This window comes from Bison bison, unplaced genomic scaffold, assembly GCF_000754665.1.
Source record: "Bison bison bison isolate TAMUID 2011002044 unplaced genomic scaffold, Bison_UMD1.0 scf7180017864367, whole genome shotgun sequence".
NCBI classification, from domain to species: Eukaryota; Metazoa; Chordata; class Mammalia; order Artiodactyla; family Bovidae; genus Bison; species Bison bison.
The window spans coordinates 4,949,357-4,972,640 of NW_011494939.1; the positions used below are offsets into that span (position 1 = coordinate 4,949,357).

The following is a 23,284-nucleotide window of genomic DNA, read 5'->3' on the forward strand; positions in this document are numbered from 1 at the left end:
TTAGTTTATGGATTGTTTAGAGGTGGTTTCTTGGCTTCCAAATATTTTTTAAATTTCCTAGTCAACTTGGGGAAGAGAAAGGGGTAGGAATGCAGATATTGATAGAAAAGAAACCTTCTTTTCAGGAGGAAACCTTCCCAGTTGTTACATAGTATATAGACAGGTATGTATTCATCAAGCTATACAGTTGACATATGTATACTTTATACAAATTATAACTTAGCTTAAAAACCCAAGGAATTAAATAAATTCAAGTTGTGAAAAAGGAAAAATATTATATAACTTTTAAAAAAAGACCAAACGTAGCAAGTGTACAATAGGTATCAGGCACTGATCAAAGGGCATACAACAATGACTAAAACCATTCTGTAGTACAGCAAAAACAAATAACAATAATTTGTTATTAACAAATTAATAACATTAATAACAACAATAATCTTAAACAATAACAGCTACGTGTATCTTGAATTCCTATCAGTTGTCAGGCATCTTTATGTTTTATCTCACTTCATCTTATGAAATAGATATTATTATCTCCATTTTACAGATGAGGAAACAAAGGCTGATAGAAATAAAATAACTTGCCTGACATCACGCCAGCAAAACTGGATTTCAAAGTCAGAGCTCTCTGAGAGCAGTGCTTACGCTCTTAACCCCATCCCATGGCGCCCCTTCAGTTTTTTCTTACAACAAATCTGCTTATATCTTCTGGCAGTTTTATTTTGTATATTTTGCTGTTACTAGTGTTTCCTATGTCTTTTCTTTTTCCTTTAAAATAAAAAATTATTCAATTTAATGCTCCAAGGGTTGAAGTGGAGCTTCAACCACTTCTTTAAGTGAGGTGGAACTGGGAGAGGCTCAGTAAATACATGGGTGGGCATAAACACAGGATGTTCTTTGATCTATAAAATAAACAGCTCCCCGCCTACCCTCCCCGTGGCTTCCCCAGCCGGTTGAGGGTAAATGCTCCTCAGTTCCCTGCACACCAAAGCCCAAGACCAGAGCATCTTGTGTAAAGAGGGTGGGATCTGCTGGGAAGATAAAGAACAGTATCTTCTGACACAATTGTGTACAGGCCATAGTTCAGAAATAAGAGTTAATGAATCATGACAATAGTTTTGAATATACTCCTTCGCATAAAGAATACATTCTAAACAACATGAAAATTGTATCAGCTACTGAAGGGATTATTTTTCTACTCCGTCTGGTTCAACAAAAGAATCAAAACCTCAACTAAACCAAATGCACAAGAAATGGGGTTTCTAGACCATGTATTTCTTTAGGTAACACTTGGCTGTTTTAATCCCTATTGTTCTTGTTAACACTAAGATCCTATGATCTTAGTTAGCTGCATAAATACTATTTAATATAATCCTCACAACCACCCTCACAGTCAGGTTGATGATATTTCCACTTTATAAACGAGGAAACTAATCCTCAAGATGGTTAAAATTATAATAACTTATCCAAAGTCATACATTATATGCAGAGTTAAGATTCAAATTTTCTGAATTCAAGAGCAACACTCAAGTCACAAAATATTTTCTTGGTATAGAAAATATTTTGATACTATATTCCTTCATTTCTAGTCTTAGTAATTCTGTAAAAAATATAATTGAATTTTTGATGTGTCAAAATTGTGCATATGATTAAGTATAATATTGGGTTGACCAAAAAGTTCATTTGGGTGTTTCCCTAACATCTTACAGAAGCCCAAAAGAACTCTTTGGCCAACCCAATAGATGAGTGTAAGAGACTGAGGTAAATGCATTCTGACCCCAAAATACCAGATCAGTTTTGTGGTTGATATAGCACATAGTTTCCTAATTAAGCTCTAATATTAATTTATTTTCTATTGCCTTTTTCAGTAAGCTTGGTATTTATTATTCATTTGCTAAGTTGTGTCCAGCTCTTTGCGACTTCATGGACTGAAGCAGAAACACCCCAGGCTCTTCTCTCCTCCACTATCCCTAGGTATAGAAAATATTTAGCTAACTGAAATTTACTACATTGCCATAAGACTGAGTCAAATGTAGAGTAATCAACCATCCTGGTTTGTCCAAAATACCCTCCCCAACATGGGTGGGCATCATTCAACCCACTGAGGACCTGAATAGAACAAAAATTTGAAGGACGATAGGATTCATGCTCTCTCTCAATCTGACTGTTGAGCTGGGACACTGATCTTCTGCCTTCGGTGATTCTGACTCTCAGGCCTTCAAGCTCAGACTAGAATCTACAAAACTGGCTCTCTGATTTTTAGGCCTTCAAACTATACCACTGGCCTTCTTGGGTCTCCTTCTGAGCCTCCATAATTGTATAAGCCAGTGCCTTATAATAAATACCTACATCTACATATCAGGGTTCCTAGAGAAATGTAACCAATAATATATATATAGTATACACACACACACACACACACATATATATTTATAAAGAGATTTATTACAGAATTGGCTCAGGTAGTTATAGTGACCAAAAAGTTCCTTGATCTGTCATCTGCAAGCTAAAGAACCAGAAACACTGGTGGTATAACTCAATCCAAGTCCAAGGCCACGGAATGGAGGAGCTGATGATTTAAAGCCTGATCTGAGTCTGAAAGCACAAAATCCAGGAGCACTGATGTCCAGGGACAAGAGAAGATGATGTCCAAGCTCAAGTAGAGAGAGAATTCATCCTTACTTTGCCTTTTTGTTCTGTTCAGGCACTGAATGGACTGGGTGATGCCCACTCACACTGGGAGGGCAATCTACTCTACTCATGTTATAAATTCAAATGTTAATCTCTTATAGAAATATCCTCATAGACACATCTGAAAATAATTTTTTGCCAGCTGAATGGGCATCCCTTAGCCCAGTCAAGTTAACACACTAAATTAACCATAATATGTATGCAGATATCCTTTGTTCTATTTCTTTGAGGAACTCTGATTAACACATACGGAGAGTCAAGAGAAGAGGTAATTGAAATAAAAAATTTTTCCAGAAAAGTACACCCTAAGTGCAAAAATACTGAAAACAGAGTCCTGGTACAGGACTAGAGTCCAGGGCACGGACTAGAGAAGGACTCAAATAAACAGGGTTGGAAAGACAAAGCTCTGGGAGAGAAAAAGAAATGAAAAGAGAGGTGGTGACTGTGATAAAGGCAAAAAGAAGCAAGAGGTAAAATTTAGCATCCTACATGACAAAAAAATAAATTTAGGATACACACACTTTTCCTTAACAAAAAAAGTGTTTTAAGTTTATTAATAAAAGAAACTATATTTAGAAACTATATATTACTTGGTGTTCTTAACTAGGAATCTTATAAACTACCCTAAACCACCAAACATGTTTATTAATTGCAAAGATGCAAGCAACATTCCTATATAAAAAGCTAATATAAAGGGGGGAAAATATGAATCAAAACTTTTTAGCTTTAAGAGAATAAGAAGACAGGCCACAAACTGGAAGAAAATATTTACAAAAGATATATCTGATAAAGAACCATTATACAATAAGAAAACAAACAACCCAATTAAAAACTGGGCAAAAAACCAAAACAGATATTGAACAAAAGAATATATGCAGATGGAAAATGAGCATATGAAAAGATGTTTGGAAAGTTTCATTAGGAAACTGCAAATTAAAACAATAACATTCCACTATACATCCATTATAACGGCCAAAATCCTAAACACTGACAATACTAAATTTTGGCAAGGATGTGGAGGAATACTCACATCCTCACATTGTGAACTCTTACTCATTTCTGGTGGGTATTCAAAATGGTACAGCCACTTTGAAATACAGTCTGGCAGTTTCTTACAAAACTAAGCATACTCATATCATGTGATTCAGCACGTGTAACTACATGGTATTTACCTAAGTGAGTTGAACACTATGTCCACATAATAACTCATACATGGATGTTTACATTAATAGAAAAGAAAGAAAGTGAGGTCAATCAGTTGTGTCTGACTCTTTGTGACCCCATGGGCTATAGCCTACCAGGCTCCTCTGTCCATGGAATTTTCCAGGCAAGAGTACTGGAGTGGGTTGCCATTTCCATCTCCAGGGATCTTCCCAATCCAGGGATCGAACCCAGGTCTCCCACATTGCAGGCAGTAAGCTAGTCTCTGTTTCTGTTTCCTCTATGGACTTTAGTCTGTTTAAACTTTATATTTTTAATGAGGTCAATTTTGGTAAACTGTATTTTCCCAGGAAATAACCTATTTTTATCTTGGTTTTCAAGTTTATCTAAATAGAGGTATGCAAAGTAATTTCTAAAACTTAAATTTTCTTGGGTTTCAGTGCTTATTTTTCTGTTTTCTATTTCTTAGTTGTATACCTGTGCTTTGTCCATTTCCTCAGTCCATAGTCCTACCATCTGAGCCACCAGGGAAGCCCATTAATAGAAGCTTTATTCATAATTGTCCAAACTTGGAAGGAAACAAGATATCCTTCAGAAGGTGAATGGATAAATTGTAGTATATCCAGACAGTAAACTATTATTCAAAATAAATGAGCTATCAAGTCATGGGAAGACATGAAGGAAACAAATGCATATTACTAAAGGAAAAAAGCCAATCTGAAAAGGTTACATATTGTATGATTACAACTATATAACATTCTGCACAATGCAAAACTATGGAGATGGTAAAATTAAATAGTTGCTAGGGGTTGAGGGGTGGGAGTATAGGACAGATGAATAATAGGTGTAGCACAGAGGGCTTTTAGATCAGTGAAACCAATCTGTATGACGCGATAATGGTGGATATAGGTCATTGTGTGTGTGTGTGTGTGTGTGTGTGTGTGTGTTAGTTGCTCAGTCGTGTCCGACTCTTTGTGACCCCATGGATTGTAGCCCACCAGACTCCTCTGTCCATGGGATTCTCCAGGCAAGAGTACTGGAATGGGTTGCCGTTTCCTTTTTCAATAGGTCATCATGTATTTGTCCAAATCCTAAGTATGTATAAAACCAAGACTGAATCCTAATATAAACTATGAACTCTGGGGGTTGTTTTCAATTCAAATGAAAAAAAATAAAGCAAGCCAGAAGAAATCACAAGGAAGAAAATATTAAAGATAAAGCAGAATGAATAAAGTAGAAGACAGAAAAGCCAACAGATCTGATTAAAAAATCAGAATCCCATTTTTTTTAATTAACAAACTAAGACACTAGCTTACTTAATCAAGGAGGGGGAAATGGACAAAGCACAGGTATACACACTAAGAAATAGCAAACAGAAAAATAAGCACTGAAACCCAAGAAAATTTGTTTTAGAAATTACTTTGCATACCTCTATTTAGATAAACTTGAAAACCAAGACAAAAATAGGTTATTTCCTGGGAAAATACAGTTTACCAAAATTGACCTCATTAAAAATATAAAGTTTAAACAAACTCAAGTCCATAGAGGAAACAGAGACAGTTATCAAGGCCCAAATTCACAGGGGAATTTCACAGGGGAATTCAAATCGTCAATGGCTATAAAGTCCTAATCCCACAAGAATAGTTTCTGAGCCTAAAAACTGAAAGAGAACTTCAAAATGCCATTTATGAAGCAAATATGACATTGATACCTATACCTAATTCAATAGCAAAATAAAATGACCAGTTAATAGTAGAGCTACTAGCAACAAACATAAAATAATTAGGAATAAACTTAATATAAAAACTATGTCAGGAAAATTTCAAACACTGCCAAAAGACACAAAAGTGGACTTTAACAAAAAGAAAGACTTTTCTTCTTGATAGGATGATTTTAACACCATAAATATGTGACTTGTTCCTGAGTAAATTTATAAAGTTAATAGTCTCAAGGAAAAGGCCAAAGAGTTTCCTTTCTTTTTTCTTTTTCTAAAAATGGAGGTATACAAATAGATAGAAAACAAGAAAGAACAATAGAAAAACATGAAAAAAGTAAATAAAGCTTAAGGACCCAGTAAGGCAGGGGGAATTAATCCTAGCAAATATTAAACATATTTAACTCTTCTTAGGGCTTCCAGGTGGCTCAGTGGTAAAAAATCTGCCTGCCAATGCAGGAGAGGTAGGTTTGAATCCTGGGTTGGAAAGAGCCCCTGGAGAAGGAAATGGTAACCTATTCCAGTATTCCTGCCTGGAGAATTCCATGGACAGAGGAGCCTGGTGGGTTACAGTCCATGGAGTTGCAAAGAGTCGGACACAACTGAGCGACTTTTACTTTTCACATACTTATATATATATATAGAATATATACATATATTAAAATGTAAAGTGATAAAGAGATGAAAAATACAAAAGAAAAATTAAAGACACAGAAGAGAAACTCAGAAGATGCATTGTCCCTCTAATTTGAGTTTCAGAAGCAGAGTTGTAGGAAAGAAATAAGCAGAGATAACAGGAAAAAAATTCTAAGCCTAAGAGAGACTTGAAAATTCCATTCAAAGACACAGCAGTATGAAAGAAAATCTTTGAAATTTCAAACCTGCAAAACATAAAGAAAAAAGCCCCAAAGCTTCTTATGCAGAGAGACAAGCAGCTGACTTATGAAGGGGTGACAGTCAGATCCTGTGACAAGGATCAACTTTGTTATCAGTAATACTGAATGCTAAAAATCAATGGATCAATGTTATTTTACAAAAAAAAAGAAAAAAACTCCATGCTCAGATAGATTGCCAATCAGCTGTGAGATCAAAATGAGCCATTTTCTGACATTCAAGATGTAAAACTCACTTACCATACACACTTTCTAAAAAAAGAAATAACTTGAAAGTTTTTAAATGAACATGAAATCCCAAAATGAAGAATGACCTTCCCGAGATAAAAAAACAATCCCAGGTTGACAACTTATAGCAGGTTTACACAGCAACTAGCCTATATTATGAATAGCTCAGAGAGGCTCAAAAGAATATCTCCAAGAAGAAAATGTATGCACTAGACAAATTCTATGATAAAGAATCTATAAGATGTTAATAATATAATAAAGATACATGCCATGCTATAAACAAGAAAAAAAAAGAAAGGCAATTAAAAATGCTAGGGGAAAAGGTACATAAAAAGTCATTGTCCAAGTCTGAAATAAATTAAACTGTGGCATGATTTTGAGCAACCCATGGAGTATGAGAAAAGAGAACCTATTTTACCATAACATTTGTAGCATTCTCCTTTGAGTGACACAGGTTTAAGGACTTAGGATTACATCTCTCACTCCAGAGATCCAATCATATTACATATATAAATGCATTCCACTGATTTCTGTTATTTAGGATCAACCTTTAATCAAAGAAAAACATTGATAGTAATATGTAAAATACATTATAATTCTAGTAATGAAAAGTAGAATATAGGTAGAAGAACTTAAAGGCTGAGAGTAAAGAAAGATGTAAATGCATAGTAGTGAAATCAACAGGTACAAGACCCTGATGAAAGAAGTTGAAGACGATACAAACAAATGGAAAGATATACCAAGTTAATGGATTAAAAGAATTAGTATCATGACAGTGACCAAACTACCCAAGGCAATCTACAGATTCAATACAATCCCTATCAAAATACCAAGGCCGTTTTTCACAGAGCTAGAGCAATTATCTTTTTTATAATCGATAATACCACTGAGTAAGAAAAGACTCCAGATATTTACAATCATTGAAGTGAAGTGAAGTGAAGTGAAGTTGCTCAGTCGTGTCCAACTCTTTGCAACCCCATGGACTGTAGCCCACCAGGCTCCTCCATCCATGGAATTTTCTAGGCAAGAGTACTGGAGTGGGTTGCCATTTCCTTCTCCATTAGAACCTATAAATTCAAGAAAGAGGCTGTGTTTTGAATGTCTAAAAAAACCTGAATTATCAGGAAAGAGAAATTGAGCCCCTACCTCACAGGATGACCAAAAGGCAGAACATACCACAGTATTCTAAAACAATCACCTAAACAAAAGAACAAATGTCTTATACACACTAAGTCATTCTACTAGGGAGAAATGTCGGACTCCCTGGTTCTTACATAGAGAAGAACAGGAATCTGGCATATTAAATTTTTTTCCTATCCTCTAATATAATGCATTCAAATACTCCTAGCATATAAGACTTACTTGTCAATAGCAAACATTTATTCATAATAAGTCTATGGGATGTGCTCTAATTTTGAGCCTCACTTGTGTGCCTAAGGTCTGGCCTCTCAAGGTATCCTTCCAGAGGGTTCTGAAGCAAATTCATCCATCTTGTACAAGACAACAACCCAATAAGACTCCCCACTCTGAAGCTCTATCCTAGAAGTCAAATGAATGATTCCATTTTCCTGATTTGGGGGAGCAATTCCACAGCCAGACCAGGAAACAACACATCTTGCCTTAGCTACTCAATCAAAGCAGCACTTTTCCTAGTTATAGTATTTAAAACTACTTAAAATCAGGGGCTTTTTCCACTGCCTTCATAATAGTAAGAAGCCCAGATCAAACTCACTTCTCTGATAAGGCTGGTTTTTAAAGCTGAGAGATTGTTATAATCCCGTTCAGTCTTTCGATACAAAGGAGCAAGTCTCTTTAGAATTCACAGGCCAAATAATAATGCTGTCCTCCTCCCCTCCTCCCAAAGTAGAAATGTCAGATAGCATTCTATGAGACAGCATATCATAAAAGAGGATATGAGTCTTCTCAAAGACTATTAATCAGACTCTATGGGAGGAAAATGGACATGGAAGAATTTTTCAAACTTAAATAGGCTTCTCAACAGATTCATTATAGAAAAAGACCTTTAGAAATAGTAAATAATCATAAAATTCACAGTTATGAAATATGGCTCTTGTTTCTGTCTAATAAAAGTAACTTCTCCAATCCCTCTCAAGTAATGAGCACATAACTGAGTAAAGCAGAAAAACCAAATAGAGGAACAGGGTAATAAAAATGTATGCTTAGTTATACAAATATGATTTTTAGAAAAACACTTGGAATTTTTAAAAAGTTGGCCATTTCTGTGCCTCAGAATATTTTACTAATGCCTTTTCAAACCACTCAGCTACAATCTGTAGCCACTAAAGGCATGTTTAAAATGAGACCTCAATTCCATGTGCCTAGACATGTAAAAGCATAAGTATCTGATTGTGAACTAGAATTCCTAAAGCTAAGGATCACGGCTGGTTCCTCACTCTCCTTCCCCCCCTCCACCAGTCCCCAGTGCCTGTTCCTTCCATCCATTCCCTTCTGTCTAGTCCTCTTGCCCTCAGGCAGTTCACCCCCTCTTCATTTTACACCTAGTCCAGTAGTCATGTATGGGTGTGAGAGCTAGACCACAACGAAGGCTGAGTGCCAAAGAATTGATGCTTTTGAGCTGTGGTGCTAGAGAAGATTCTTGAGAGTCCCTCGAACAGCAAAATGGTCAAACCAGACAGTCCTAAAGGAAATCAACCCTGAATATTCATTGGAAGGACTAATGGTGAAGCTGAAGCTCCAATACTTTGGCCACCTGATGCAAACATCCAACTCATTAGAAAAGCCCCTGATGCTGGGAAAGATTGAAGGCAGGAGGAAAAGGGGGTGACAGAGGATGAGATGGTTGAATGGCATTACCAACTCAATAACCATGAGTTTGAGCAAACTCCAGGAGACAGTGAAGGACAGAGAAGCCCAGTGTGCTGCAGTCCATGGGGTCACAAAGAATCAGACATGAACAACAACAGGGCAGAATCCCCTAACTGGTCTCCCTTCCTCCCTTCCTCCATTCCTGGCCCATCCTGCACACCACCACGTTCATCTGGTTGCCATTTTTTCTTGCTCAGAATGTCCAATGGCCCCGTCTTGCTCACTGTGCCTAAACTTCTTAACTTGGTGGAAAACACCTTGCCCAGTCTGTTCCCAACTGTCTATCCAGATCTCATTTCTCACTACTATCTGAAAAGGATCCTCACCCTGTTATGGACAACCTCGATAGTCTGTAATTCCCTAAACAAGCTCTATTTAAAACTTCAAAATCCAGGGGGGTTGGAAATAGAAGCCAAGTCACTTGCCCCAGATCACACAGCTAGCGATCATAGAATCTGGATTTCAATCCAGGTTTGAGCTGTGTCCAAAGTTCTTAAACACCATCTTGTTCTCTCTCTCTGAAATGTCCCTCTGATTTATATGTGGAAATCTCATCCATCCTTCAAGGTGACTTCACTCCTGAAGCTTTCCTTGTTTTTTCCTGTCTGAAGTGCTTCTTTTCTTTTCTGAGCTCTTATAGCATTTTCTTCACATATTTCACAAAATACCATAACAGAGTCATGTGAGATTCAAGATACTGTTGTATGGTCTTGTGGTCCTTTATGGTACCTAACATACCTCTCTACACACTGATGGCACTCAGCAAAGATCTGATAAAAAATGAGCTGTGGGAAGCCTTTCAGCACTCACCCAACCTGACCACAATGAGAGATCCTTATGAATTTCAGGCACAGAGCTCTCCTTTTCCTGCCCTGAGCATCCTGTCTTTCTCCTTTTCTAGTGCATCAGTTGTGCATACACTCCTTGTTGTATGTCAGGCCACCTGCCTATAAACCATTGTGCAACCTGGGAAAAGTTCTGGTGTCTGGTAACCATTGTAACATTTAGGAAGATGCAAACTGTAATAACAGGAATCATAAAAAGGAACAAGAGTGGTTTCATTCTTTGGAACCTGAAATGGCAACTGGGAAACAAATTTCAGGTCAAATTCTCCTTTCAGGCCTCCTTACTCATTGTCTCTGTTTTATGTCGAAAGGAACATGGGGTGGGGCGGTAGCTAGTATGACCAAATGCCAGGAAGAAGAAAAGGGGAATAACTGGTCAGCTACTCTTTCTCAAGAGACAAACTGCATTCTAGGAAAGGAAAATACCAAGTTTACAAGAAATTATACAAGAGCACAGAGCAGAAAAGGTAAATTAGGCCTAAACAGTAGCCTCTTGATTTTTCTTTTCTTTTCTTTTTTTTGCCTGTGAGATAGGGTTTCTACCCCTTAATGCTTTCCCTCCACACTGGGTCATGTGGCACTCAATGTCTGGTCCTCAGAGTGGTGGCTCAGGAAAGGCTGCAAATACAATATGAAAATGACTCATTTAATTTAGCATATGACTCCATCCACTGAGTCGGTACAATTAGATTGTAAGTTTAAAGCAATATAATGATAATGGGGAAGAGGCACTTCTATCTGTTACCCACCTCCCTGCTCACCCTCTCGCATGCTGCTCCTCACAGAAGTTGCTAAACTGATAGGTCAATGTTCTGGAAGGCAACTGAGCCAAAGAGGGAGACCAAGTTCAACTCCCTATAACTTTGGGAGGAAAAGGCAGGAGTGAGAAGTGGGGTTCCCCTCTCTCTCTCAGTGTCCTGCTTCTCCCCATATAACAAACACCCTTTGATTGAAATGAACCAGATCAGAACAAGAAATTTCACCAACATTACTTCTTGAGAACCTACCATGTGCTGGGCTAGAAGGAAAAAAAAGAAAAGAAGCATTGGCCCCTATTCTTGAGTAGTTCACAGTCTAATAGGAGAAGCAGAAATAATTTCCATATACCATGTGTTATACAAGGGGTACTGTGGAAATAGAGTCTGTGGAAATAAAGAGTCTGTGAGAGCAGAATTGGGGTCAAGGCAAGTTTCCTTGAAGAAATGAGCTCAGACTGAGGGCTGATGATTTTGCAAGAGTCAGCCAGGCCCAGAAGGGTGGCAGAAGTGTTCCTGCAGAGAGAACCATGTAAGCAAAGCCCAGAGATGTACAGCATCCTTCTCTCAAACCAACAAAGTCCAAATCCTCTCCTGTCTATATAATGTCTACAATACTCTTGAATCAGAGATAAAGAATAAGGTAAAATATAATTTAAGCACTGACCTTTGAAGAAATGCACTAAAAATAAATCCATAGCTTTCTCTGAAGAAGAAAGAAGGGTAAAAAAACAAAACAAAAAATATCTTAGAATGGGTTTGGTTAAAGCAAACTAATTAACTTCCTCATCTCTGCAGGTGGGATCAGGCTCCAGGTGGACTTTCAATCACAGAGTTTACCTCTAAATCATATGAGGCAGATGGAAAGCAAGCAAAACAGCACACCCCTGGATGTTGTGTAAACTCCTAACCACAAAGCATTTAAGTAACAGACAGTACCATAAGCGACACACACCCATGGAGGGTCGGGCCTTTATGGGCTAAGTCTGCGCCCCAGAGAGTTTGGACTCCACAGTCAGCTCCACCTCTGTCTGTGAAATATTTGTCACAAATATGAACTCTGTCCCACATTCCATCCCTAGGAGACCTGGCTATTTATTGACTTAGTGGCATAAATATGTGAGACCTGGGCCCAAGAGTGTTGAAGTAGCAGATGCCCCAAAATATCTCTGTTTCGATCTCAGCTATAGGCATAGTTTTAATTTCTGGACTTTCAGTTTCCTTGCTCTGTAACTTACTTTCTCCATCTGACAATGATAGTTATAACATCTACCCTTAAATTCCTTATTTAGGGGAAATAAATGAAGTGACTCCTAACTTGGCTTGAGCCTCCTGAGCAGCAGCCAGGTGTCTTAGACAACAGGCCCCAGGAAACCAGGATCACCTTAATCTATAGCAATGAACCTGAAGGAACAAAATCAACATTAGCTAGTCAATCAATTTTTCATTCACTTACCAATGTTTATTAAGTACTTCATATGTGCACACCATAATAAAACTGATGCTCATGTAACTTTGTTTTCTAGTCTCTTTCCACATCCTTTGTTTTGACTGATGGATAAGTGAAATTGGACATAACACAGCAGTGTGAGCTCGGCTCATGGAAGATCCCATCCCAACCCAGTACTACCACATGGGAAATTCAGGATAAACACAGTGACAAGGAAGGCAGCAGTGTACTGTGTTCAGCTCACCTGGGGACACTAGTTAGGTAGGTCATGACATTCAGGAAGTCTTCATCTGGGATGTGCTTGAACCCCACAAACTCTGGAAAAGTGATGATGGGGGCACCATCTTTCCCTCGGCCTCCTGCAACAAAAATGGGTAGCCAAGATGTTAACAAAATGTTTTCACGTCACACCTCTGCAGGTAAAGGACTCAGGCTAATATCAACTTGAGATGTGCATCGGTCTCCCCCTTTTTTGTCATATTATTTTAGAGCAGGAGGCGGGAAAGTTGACACGGAATTATTTCGAACAAGCCTCTCTTCTTCAAGCTTGTTCAGGGGTGTTGTGAGAATTCAATTTTTTTAATCCTTTGAAGATAGTTACTATACAAAAGACAACACTGATTTATTTTAGTATAGGTGGAATAGTAAATAATGCCAATACAAATACATAATATTGCTCTTCATTTATGTAGTTCAGTTCAGTTCAGTCGCTCAGTTGTGTCCAACTCTTTGCGACTCCATGAACCGCAACACACCAGGCTTCCCTGTCCATCACCAACTCCCACAATTTACCCAAACTCATGTCCATTGAGTCGCTGATGCCATCCAACCATCTCATCCTCTGTTGTCCCCTTCCCCTCCCACCTTCAATCTTTCCCAGCATCAGGGTCTTTTCAAATGAGTCAACTCTTCACACGAGGTGGCCAAAGTATTGGAGTTTCAGCTTCAACATCAGTCCTTCCAATGAACACCCAGGACTGATCTTCTTTAGGATGGACTGGTTGGATCTCCTTGCAGTCCAAGGGACTCTCAAGAGTCTTCTCCAACACCACAGTTCAAAAGCATCAATTCTTCGGTGCTCAGCTTTATAGTCCAACTCTCACATCCATACATGACTACTGGAAAAACCATAGCCTTGACTAGTCGGACCTTTGTTGACCTTTTTAATATGCTGTCTACGTTGGCCATAACTTTCCTTCAGCAAATATCAAATGTAAAAGTGTATGGTGGTTAAAAGAGTTGGCTCTAGAGACTTCCCTGGCAGTCCAATGGTTAGGATTTCATGCTTCTACTGCAGGGGGCACAGGTTTGATCCCTGTTCAGGGAACTAAGATCCTATATGTTGTGCAGTGTGATCAAAAAAGAGAAAGAAAGAGAAAGTTGGCTTTAAAATCAGACAACTTTATTCAAGTTCTGCTTTACCACTTAATTTCTATGTGATTTTATGCAAGATACTTAAACAGAAGTTTCCTTTTATATGCAAATATGTATCTATGTAATAGGAATATTACCTATACCTTCCTCAAAAGGTATTGTAAGGATTAAGTGAGAACATATATGAAAAGCACTTTAGCAGACTATTTATTATATATAAGTGCTCCATAAATGGTAACCTTTATTATGGTTATATTCTTGCAAGGCAAGGCTTCCCTGGTGGCTCAGATGGTAAAAAAATCTGCCAGCAATTCAGGAGACCAGGGTTCAATGCCTGGGTTGGGAAGATCCACTGAAGAAGGGAATGGCAACCCACTCCAGTATTCTTGCCTGGAAAATCCCCATGGACAGAGGAGCCTGGTAGGCTACAGTCCATGAGGTCACAAAGAGTTGGACAGGACTGAGTGACTAAGCACCCATTGTTAAGCACATTCTTGCAAGGCAGCTGCTCTTGAATAACTCATAAACAGATATAAGACATCCCTGTGAGAACAAAAGCATAAATAAGTATTTAAATATTTTATTCATTAAAGCAGATGCCACTAGATTAAATAGATTCTATTTCCCAATCTCTTTGCAGCTAGATGTACCCACAAGACTATGTTCCAGCCCCATGGTTCCCAAACAGGGATGCACAGTGAACTCACAAAAGTGCCATGAGTATTTGAAATTTAGGGGGAAAACAGCATAAGTTGGCGTCTGTCAGATGCCATGCTTGCTACTAGCTTGCGGTAGTTTGAAATTTCAACAATAAATTGTGCAGTATTTTTTTGAATGGCATTACATCTTTGGAGAACTGAGGATTTGGTGGCTGCTGGTGTTAAAAGCAAGTGTAATATGAAAATCAGTGTGAAATAGGAAATTCAAGTGGTGATATCCAGATTGATTCCAAGGTTTGAGATCACTGTGGTTCTCTAAAACTGAAAGTTAAATCTGACTTTTTCTTTCAACTGTGTATCTATTTTTCTAAAACAGCTACTAACTTGTCAGGACATATAGACTTAAGTTGTTTAACCTGTCAGGTATTGCTTTTGGCCACAAAGGACTGTGAAAAACTGACTGAGCTGCTAAGGCACTAAGGACTAAGGAACTTGGAGCACTTGTGCCCCAGGCAGAGGGACATAAGCCAAAATGCTGGGAGCACCTTCCATGCTGTGCCCGTGGAGGGAGGCTACTTTCCAGTGGAATGCAGCTCCCAACTGAAGCCAACTACAAATAACTGCACCTATTTCGTATATCTAACACAAGAGTCATCAGTGCATGGTGTGGTTTAACGAGGACTGCATGATTACTGAGGGTGTGGAATCAATGAAGAAATTACAGGAAAGGGAGACTGAGAGAAGCAAAGGCAGGCACCTCTCCTAAGGAGAGAGACTCCTGGCCTGCTCTGTGGAGAATCCAGGTGATGTCGCCAGTCTATCTAATGGCGCTGCCATTAAGATCATCCAACCCACTCTGCTGCTCTCAATCCACACCTGGTATCTTCCGATTATACTCTGATATCCCATGTACATTTGTTTCATGGGAGAGAACGTGCTACCTAGCAAACGTGAGTGTTTCTATCATGGAAAGAGTAAGTCAGCATTGTGGTTTTTCTACACAAGTCTCTTGTGTGTATTGTTAATGTGAGTCTTGGGCTCTCAGAGACCAATCACTCTGTGATATTTGTCTCAACGACCAGTCATCTCCAGGAAATGCCTCTTGATTAATCCTGTACACTTAAAAAAAAAAACAAAAAACCCTGCAGATTAGGTGTTTGACAAGGAGATTGAGCTACCTTGTTACATTGACTGAAAACAAGCTAGATCAGGATGCCATTAGCTTTCAACTAAAATATATTCTTCTTTCTAGTTTCACAATCACAGGGGTTTGCGAGAAATGTGAATTAAGAGAAGTTACACATTGAGTAAGGCTAAATTTAGAATGCATTATAACACTATACTAATTGCATAAACAATATCTGCCAAGAAAATGGCTAAAACATTTCAAGGAACCAAAACACTGTAAAATATTCATAAGGATATACCTTTTCATGATTTAATCTTTTCATTAACTAAAATTAAAGGTATTCATGCCTAAATAGAGAAATATGGGTAGAGTTTTCTCATATCATGGTTAACACTGAGAACAAACACCAGAAAGTCAGGGGGTTAACTGGGGACACCACATGCTATTAACCTTTAGTCTGTTAGTCTTAGAGGCAGAAGCACCAAGGAAACAAAACTGGGCCTCCATCCGCTACAAGGCAGTCAGTGCCATCTTGTGAGGAAGTGTGGAAATGCAGAAGGAAGAAATAATGCGGCAAAGAAGCCCATTTAAGGAAGGTAAATAAAACCAGACTCCTAGGAACTAAGTATGATGGTGACTTAATAAAATAAACTTTAGTCCTCTGGTATCATTTCTGTACATTAAGAGGACTAATTTTATTGCAGAAAATACTAGCAATACTTGGCCTACATAAGACCATTCCCTTCAGGGTCTGGGTTTAGAGGAGAATTTGGAACATTGAGAAATCCCATAGGAAGATGGTGAAGAGCAACAGTGGGAGAGACAGTGAGATGGTTACTGCTATTTGCCTCTCAGTATCTATTCTCCCTTTCTCTTCCCCTCACCCCCAAAAAACTGATAAGTAAATAAATCATGAATCAGGGGACTGGGGATCTATTCTAACTCACATTGGCCTAACCTAAGAAACACATTATTTGTATAAGCCCTTCAAATAGTGTTTCCTCCTGCTATTATTTTTTTTCACAATAGTAAAAGATGTTTATCAATTTTCACAATCAATAACCAGACAAAAAATAAAAGATAACTACAATCGCAGGCCATAATGGAAACATGATTAACCTAATAATATAAAACAAATACATACAATTTCAGGGGTTAATTAGAGTGATGTGGTAAGTGGAAATGCATACACACACATGTTCTCATCTGCCCAGCCAGTCTATATCTTTTGGTTGGTGCATTTAATCCATTTACATTTAAGGTAATTATAGATGAATATGATCCTGCTGGGCTTCCCTAGTGGCTCAGATGGTAAAGAATTCACCTGCAATGCAGGAGACCTGGGTTCTATCCCTGGGTTGGGAAGATACCCTGGAGGAGGGCATGGCAATCCCTTCCAGTATTCTTGCCTGGAGAATCCCATTGATAGAGAAGCATGGTGGACCACAGTCCATGGGGTCACAAAGAGTCAGACATGACTGAGCAACTAAGCACACACATGATCCTACTGGGCTTCCCAGGTGGCACTAGTGGTAAAGAACCTGCTTTGCCAATGCAGGTAGACATAACAGACCCGAGTTCGATCCCTGGTTTGGGAAGATCGCCTGGAGGAGGATATGGCAACCCATTCCAGTATTCTTGCCTGGAGAACCCCATGGACAGAGGAGCCTGGCAGGGTTCAGTTCATAGGGTCACAAAGAGTTGGACACAACTGAAGCAACTCACACCAATGCACACACATATGATCCTATTGTCATTTTTTTAATTGTTTGCAGTTTATTTTGTGTATGTTTTTTCCTTCTCCTGTATTTCCTCCCTAGAGAAGTTCCTTTAGCATTTGTTGTAAAGCTGATTTTGTGGTACTGAATTCTCTTAACTTTTGCTTGTCTAGAAAGTTTTTTATTTCTCCCTCAAATCTGAATGAAAGTCTTGCTAGGTAGAGTATTCTTGGTTGTAGGTTCTTCCCTTTCATCACTTTAAATGTATCACGCCATTCCCTTCTGGCTTGTAGAGTTTCTGTTGAGAAATCAGCTGATAACCTTATAGGAGTTTCCTTGTATGTTGTCATTTTTCCCTTGTTGCTTTTAATATTTTATCTTTGTCTTTAATTTTCATCATTTTGATTACTATATGTCTTGGTGTGTTCCTCATTGGGTTTATCCTGCATGGGACTCTCTGTGCTTCCTGGACTTGGTTGACTATTTCCTTTCCCATGTTAGGAAAGTTTTCCCTATTATTTCTTCAAATATTTTCTTGGGTCCTTTCTCTCTCTCTACTCCTTCTGGGCCTCCTGTTGGTGCATTTAATGTTGTCCCAGAGATCTCTTAGGCTGTCTTACTTTTATTCATTCTTTTTTCTATATTCTGTTCTGTGGTGGTGATTTCCACCATTCTGTCTTCCAGGTCATTTATCTGTTCTTCTGCCTAAGTTACTCTGCTACCTATTCCTTATAGTATTTTGTTCATCGGTTTGTTTATTCTTTAGGGCTTCCAGGTCTTTGGTAAATATTTCTTGCATCTTCTCCATTGTTTTCCTGAGATCCTGGATCATCTTCACTATCATTATTCTGAATTCTTTTTCTGGAAGGTTGCCTATCTCCACTCCACATGGTTATTTTTCTGGGGTTTTATTTTGTCCCTTTATCTGGGACAAAACCCTCTGCTTTCTCATCTTGGTTAATTTGCCATGATGTGGTTTAGGTTCTACCTGCTATTGAGGCTTCCTGGATGGCTCAGTGGTAAAGAATCTGCCTGCAATGCAAGAGACTGCCTTGAATGCAGGAGACATGGTTTTGATCCCTGAGTCAGGAAGATCTCCTGGAGGACAGCATGGCAACCCACTCCAGTATTCTTGCCTGGAGAATTTCATGGACAGAGGAGCCTGGCAGTCTACAATCCATAGGGTTGCAGAGGTGGACATGACTGAAGCAACTTAGTGCTCACGCATGCTGTGAGACTGTGGTTCTTCTTGCTTCTTCCGTCTGCCTCTGGTGGATGAGGCTAAGAGGCTTGTCTAAGCTTCCTGATGGAAGGGACTGATGGTGAGAAAAACTGGGTCTTACTCTGGTGGGCAGGGCCATGCTCAGTAAAACTTTAATCCAATGACCTGCTGATGGCTGGGATTGTGCTCCCTCTCTATTAGTTGTTCTGCCTGAGGTGACCCAGTTCTGGGGTCTATGGGCTTAATGGTGATCTCCAAGAGGTCTTATGCCAAGTGACCCCTTTCAGGACTGCTGCTGCCAACGCCCATCCCCACAACGAGCCACTGCCGACCCACACGTCCACAGAAGACCCTCCAACACTAGCAGGTAGTTTGGGTTCAGTCTCCTGTATGATCACTGCTCCTTTCCCCTGGGTCTTGGTGTGAAGATTTTGTTTGTGCCCTCCAAGACTGGAGTCTCTGATCCCCCTAGTCCTGTGGAAGTTCTATAATTAAATCCCACTGGCCTTCAAAGTCATATTCCCTGGGGATTCCCAGTACCTTTGCTGGATCTATAGACTGTGAAGCCTGACATGAATGAGGCCCAGAACTTTCACAAAAGTGGGAGAATTTCTCTGGTATTATTGTTCTCCTGATTGTGGGTCACTCACCTGGTGGGTCGGAGAAGGCAGTGGCAACCCACTCCAGTACTCTTGCCTGGAAAATCCCATGGACAGAGGAGCCTGGTAGGCTGCAGTCCATGGGGTCGCTGGAGTTGGACACGACTGAGCGACTTCACTTTCACTTTTCACTTTCATGCATCGGAGAAGGAAATGGCAAGCCACTCCAGTGTTCTTGCCTGGAGAATCCCAGGGACAGGAAGCCAGGTGGGCTGCCGTCTCTGGGGTCGCACAGAGTCGGACATGACTGAAGCGACTTAGCAGCAGCAGCAGCACCTGGTGGGTATGGGATTTGATTTTATCGTGATTGCACCCCTCCTACCATCTCGATGCAGCTTCTTTGTCTTTAGATGTGGGGCATCTTTTTTGTTGTTGTTCCACCGTCCTCCTGTTGATGGTTGTTCAATAGCTAATTGCAGTTTTGGTGCTCTCCCAGGAGGAGATGAGTACACATCCTTCTACTCTTGAACCAGAAGCTTCCTGCTATTATTTTTAAAGGGATTAAAATTCTTATTGTAAATGGCTACATGACACAGTTCTGGAATGAAACAAAAGCAGAAGGCTACCAAGAGCTCTAGGAAAGTTATTGCTCTCTTAGCAAAAGGAACAGAAGGCAGCATTGCTTCTTTTCCTTCTTCCTGCTTTGGATACAGACTTGATGTCTGGAGCTGTAGCAGCCATCTTAGGATCAAGACTTACCTCCAGACCTCCTATTATGCATTGAGTTGGCCAAAAAGTTCATTTGGATTTTTCTATCTGGTCAACCCAATAGTTTAAAAACAAACATATCCTATAGTCTACGTCTTCTTGTAGCCAAATACTATGCTAAGCACTATCCTTAAAACAACAGATGAGAAACCCTGCTCACAGCAACCTACTAATTGTGTTGGAATATGAACCTAGATTGTCTGAGTTCAAAGGCTAGTGTCTTCATCACACTAACCTGTTTATATTTTCTTGATTCCTAGCTAAGTGCCTGAACTTAGAATATCCCAAGTTCACTGGGGAACATGCAAGTTGTCTTCCATGGTCAGATTCACCAGATACCCTAGCCCTGTCCACTATCCAATTCCTGCTGATGGCCCTGTTGGTATCACCATCCAGACGCTTCAAACCATCTGGCCACATATCTGGGTGAGGCATCATGCAATGAGCCCTGCTCTTCAACCAGCCAGAGGAGCACACTCACACAGCACAGCAGGCCAGGCACCTGTGGCCTCACTGAGAAAAAGGCTCCATCCTCTCTTTCACAGCATCCTTGGTTGATGGGGGCTCTGGCTCTCTCTAGATCTCAGTGGAATCTATAGATAAGTCCACAGCTGGAACATCTTCACCCTGCTTGTCTGAATCAGGAAAAGTGCTGTGACTCAGAGCAGAGGCCAGGGCTGGGCTGCCATGGAAAAAACCTATGAGAAAAAACCGATGAGATTCCTGTTTTACAACCACAACTACCCAGGCACCCACAACAGCCCCGTTGCTGACATTTGCTGCCTCTGTCAGGTAAAGAGGGAAGTTAAGATGAAAAGCAGGCCTGCTAATTCCAAAAAAAACCTGCTGACTCAGAGAACTCCATGGCCGCTGATATTTTTCTTGATTTGTAGTGTGGCAAATTTTATCACAGCTAATCCATGCTTCTCTCTCAAAGGAAGGGCAACCTTGAGGCAACAAGCTGACAAGCTCAGAAATGAAAGGACTGTCCAGTCAAAGTGCCTTTCCTAAAGCAGAGGTATCCTCTTGGGCCAGTGTGAGTTTTCAGTTCTATGTTCTACATTAAAGAGTGACAGTTATCTCTACTTCTGACTTAATTGTGCTATTATATACTCTATCACTGTATGGTTTTGGTCCCTTATAAAAACACTGTCATACTGAAAACATGTTTGGTAATATAAAAATAAACACTTTTGAGGGACTAAAATATATCAGGAAAAAAGAGCAAACATTTAATTGGCAGTTGCAATATTAAGCATTTTTCATACATTATGCTTTAATCCTCAAAATTATGATGACCCTATTCATTACACAAAGTGAGGAAAGTGAAGCTTAGACAAGTAAATTACCCAACATGATACAGCCAGTCAGTAGCAGAATCTAACCATATCTAGGGCTGTCTGGTACCAGTTTACAATTTTCCCTAAACTGCCTCTAAGAAATAAGCATAGAAAAAAATGCCTCAATGTTACTCGAAAGCAATAACTTTGGATATTTAAGTGTATCAATCAGCCACTGGATTCCTTTCCCAGATGAATCATTGTGCAATTTTATATGCTAGAATTATGAACTGAGTTGAAGCATTACAGTTTTGGTGTAAGACTATAGGAATTACCCTGCCCACCCCATCGTCCATTCCAGACCTTAATGCATGTTGGCCTTGGGCCTTCTGTGACATGGGGCCATAGCAGCAGTTGCCAAAAATCCAGAGCCAGTCCCCATGCTGCCTTCTGTTGTGCACCATCCTAGGCTCACTGCAGGAAGTTATGACACTGCACCTGCAGGAGGCTGGCCAGGCACTGCTACCAGAGCCAAGACAGTGGTACCTAGACTAGGGATGTGGGGAGAAGGGAGTCCACCAGCCTCACAGGACAGACCAGGAGGACTTAGGTCATTTCAACCTTAACAGATATTGTTTTCTAGCCTCTGTTCTAAGCATTAGCAATACAGGAAGAAATTTTTAAAATGTGGTTGTTTGGTTGCTCAGTAATGTCCAACTCTTTGCGACCCCATGGACTGCAGCATGCCAGGCTTCTCTCTCCTTCACCATCTCCTGGAACTTGCTCAAATTCATGTCCACTGAGTTGGTGATGCCATCCAACCATCGCATCCTCTGTTGCCTTCTTTTCCTCTGGTCCTCAATCTTCCCCAGCATCAGGGTCTTTTCCAATGAGTCAGCTCTTCGCATTACCTCATTTAAAAATGAGAACCCTGTATTTATGGAGTTTTCAGTGACTATCTAAACAATGACCAATGTGGGGGGAAGAGCAAAGAATTCCCTAGAATGTTCTGCATTGTGTAAGATGCTCCCAGCTAGGACACCAACTGTGAAATGTGGAGTGATATCCTAATATTGGAAATTGAATTTCTCTCAAATTCAGTAGGAGAGAATAGGAGTTTGTTGTTGTTTAGCCACTAAACTGTGTCTGATTCTTTGCAACCCTATGGAAGGTAGCCTGCCAGGCTCCTCTGTCTATTGGATTTCCCAGGCAAGAATACTGGAGTAGGTTGCCATTTCCTTCTCCAGAGGATCTTCCCAACCCAGGGATCGAACCCGGATCTGCATTGGCAAGCAGATTGTTTACCACTGAGCCACTTGGGAAGCCGGTGAGGAGTTTGGGGTAAACTAAAAAAGATTTATAGAAAGGGAAAAAATGTGATGGTTTTTGCATTGTATTTTGTAGAATAAAATTCATGCCAACTACACATTCTCTCTGCGATATAACTAAGATGATTTTGTTGCCTTTTTTTTTTTTTTTCAGAACAGATATAAAGGGAGAGTGACTTGCCACCTTATTTCTCTGTAATATGTGCTGAGGACATCTAATCTCATTAATCCATGCTTCTAAGAAAGATTTAAATATAATTCAGGATTTGGTCTGTATTCTGAAAGAGATGGGAATACCAGACCACCTGATCTGCCTCTTGAGAAATTTGTATGCAGGTCAGGAAGCAACAGTTAGAACTGGACATGGAACAACAGACTGGTTCCAAATACATCAAGGCTGTATATTGTCACCCTGTTTATTTAACTTATATGCAGAGTACATCATGAGAAACGCTGGACTGGAAGAAACACAAACTGGAATCAAGATTGCCAGGAGAAATATCAATAACCTCAGATATGCAGATGACACCACCCTTATGGCAGAAAGTGAAGAGGAACTCAAAAGCCTCTTGATGAAAGTGAAAGTGGAGAGTGAAAAATTTGGCTTAAAGCTCAACATTCAG

General features: G+C 39.7%; 1 protein-coding gene across 8 annotated transcripts in view; it reads right to left on the reverse strand.

Moving 5' to 3' along the window:
• MCF2L2 (MCF.2 cell line derived transforming sequence-like 2) overlaps positions 1-23,284 on the reverse strand; it is a 260,492-nt gene that overhangs the window by 177,420 nt on the left and 59,788 nt on the right. For 2 of the 8 annotated variants that reach the window (XM_010855657.1, XM_010855655.1), the window contains exons 1-2: positions 11,975-12,107; positions 11,802-11,840 (exon numbers count right to left, since the gene is read on the reverse strand). Coding sequence is in view for 3 of the 8 variants with exons in the window: in XM_010855660.1 (XP_010853962.1) it covers positions 12,829-12,943 (115 nt within the window). In the remaining 5 variants the exon portion in view is untranslated. Of the gene's footprint in view, positions 1-11,801; positions 11,841-11,974; positions 12,148-12,828; positions 12,969-23,284 lie in introns of those variants that run through there. The other 6 variants (XM_010855660.1, XM_010855653.1, XM_010855656.1 and 3 more) reach the window with 5 other exon arrangements.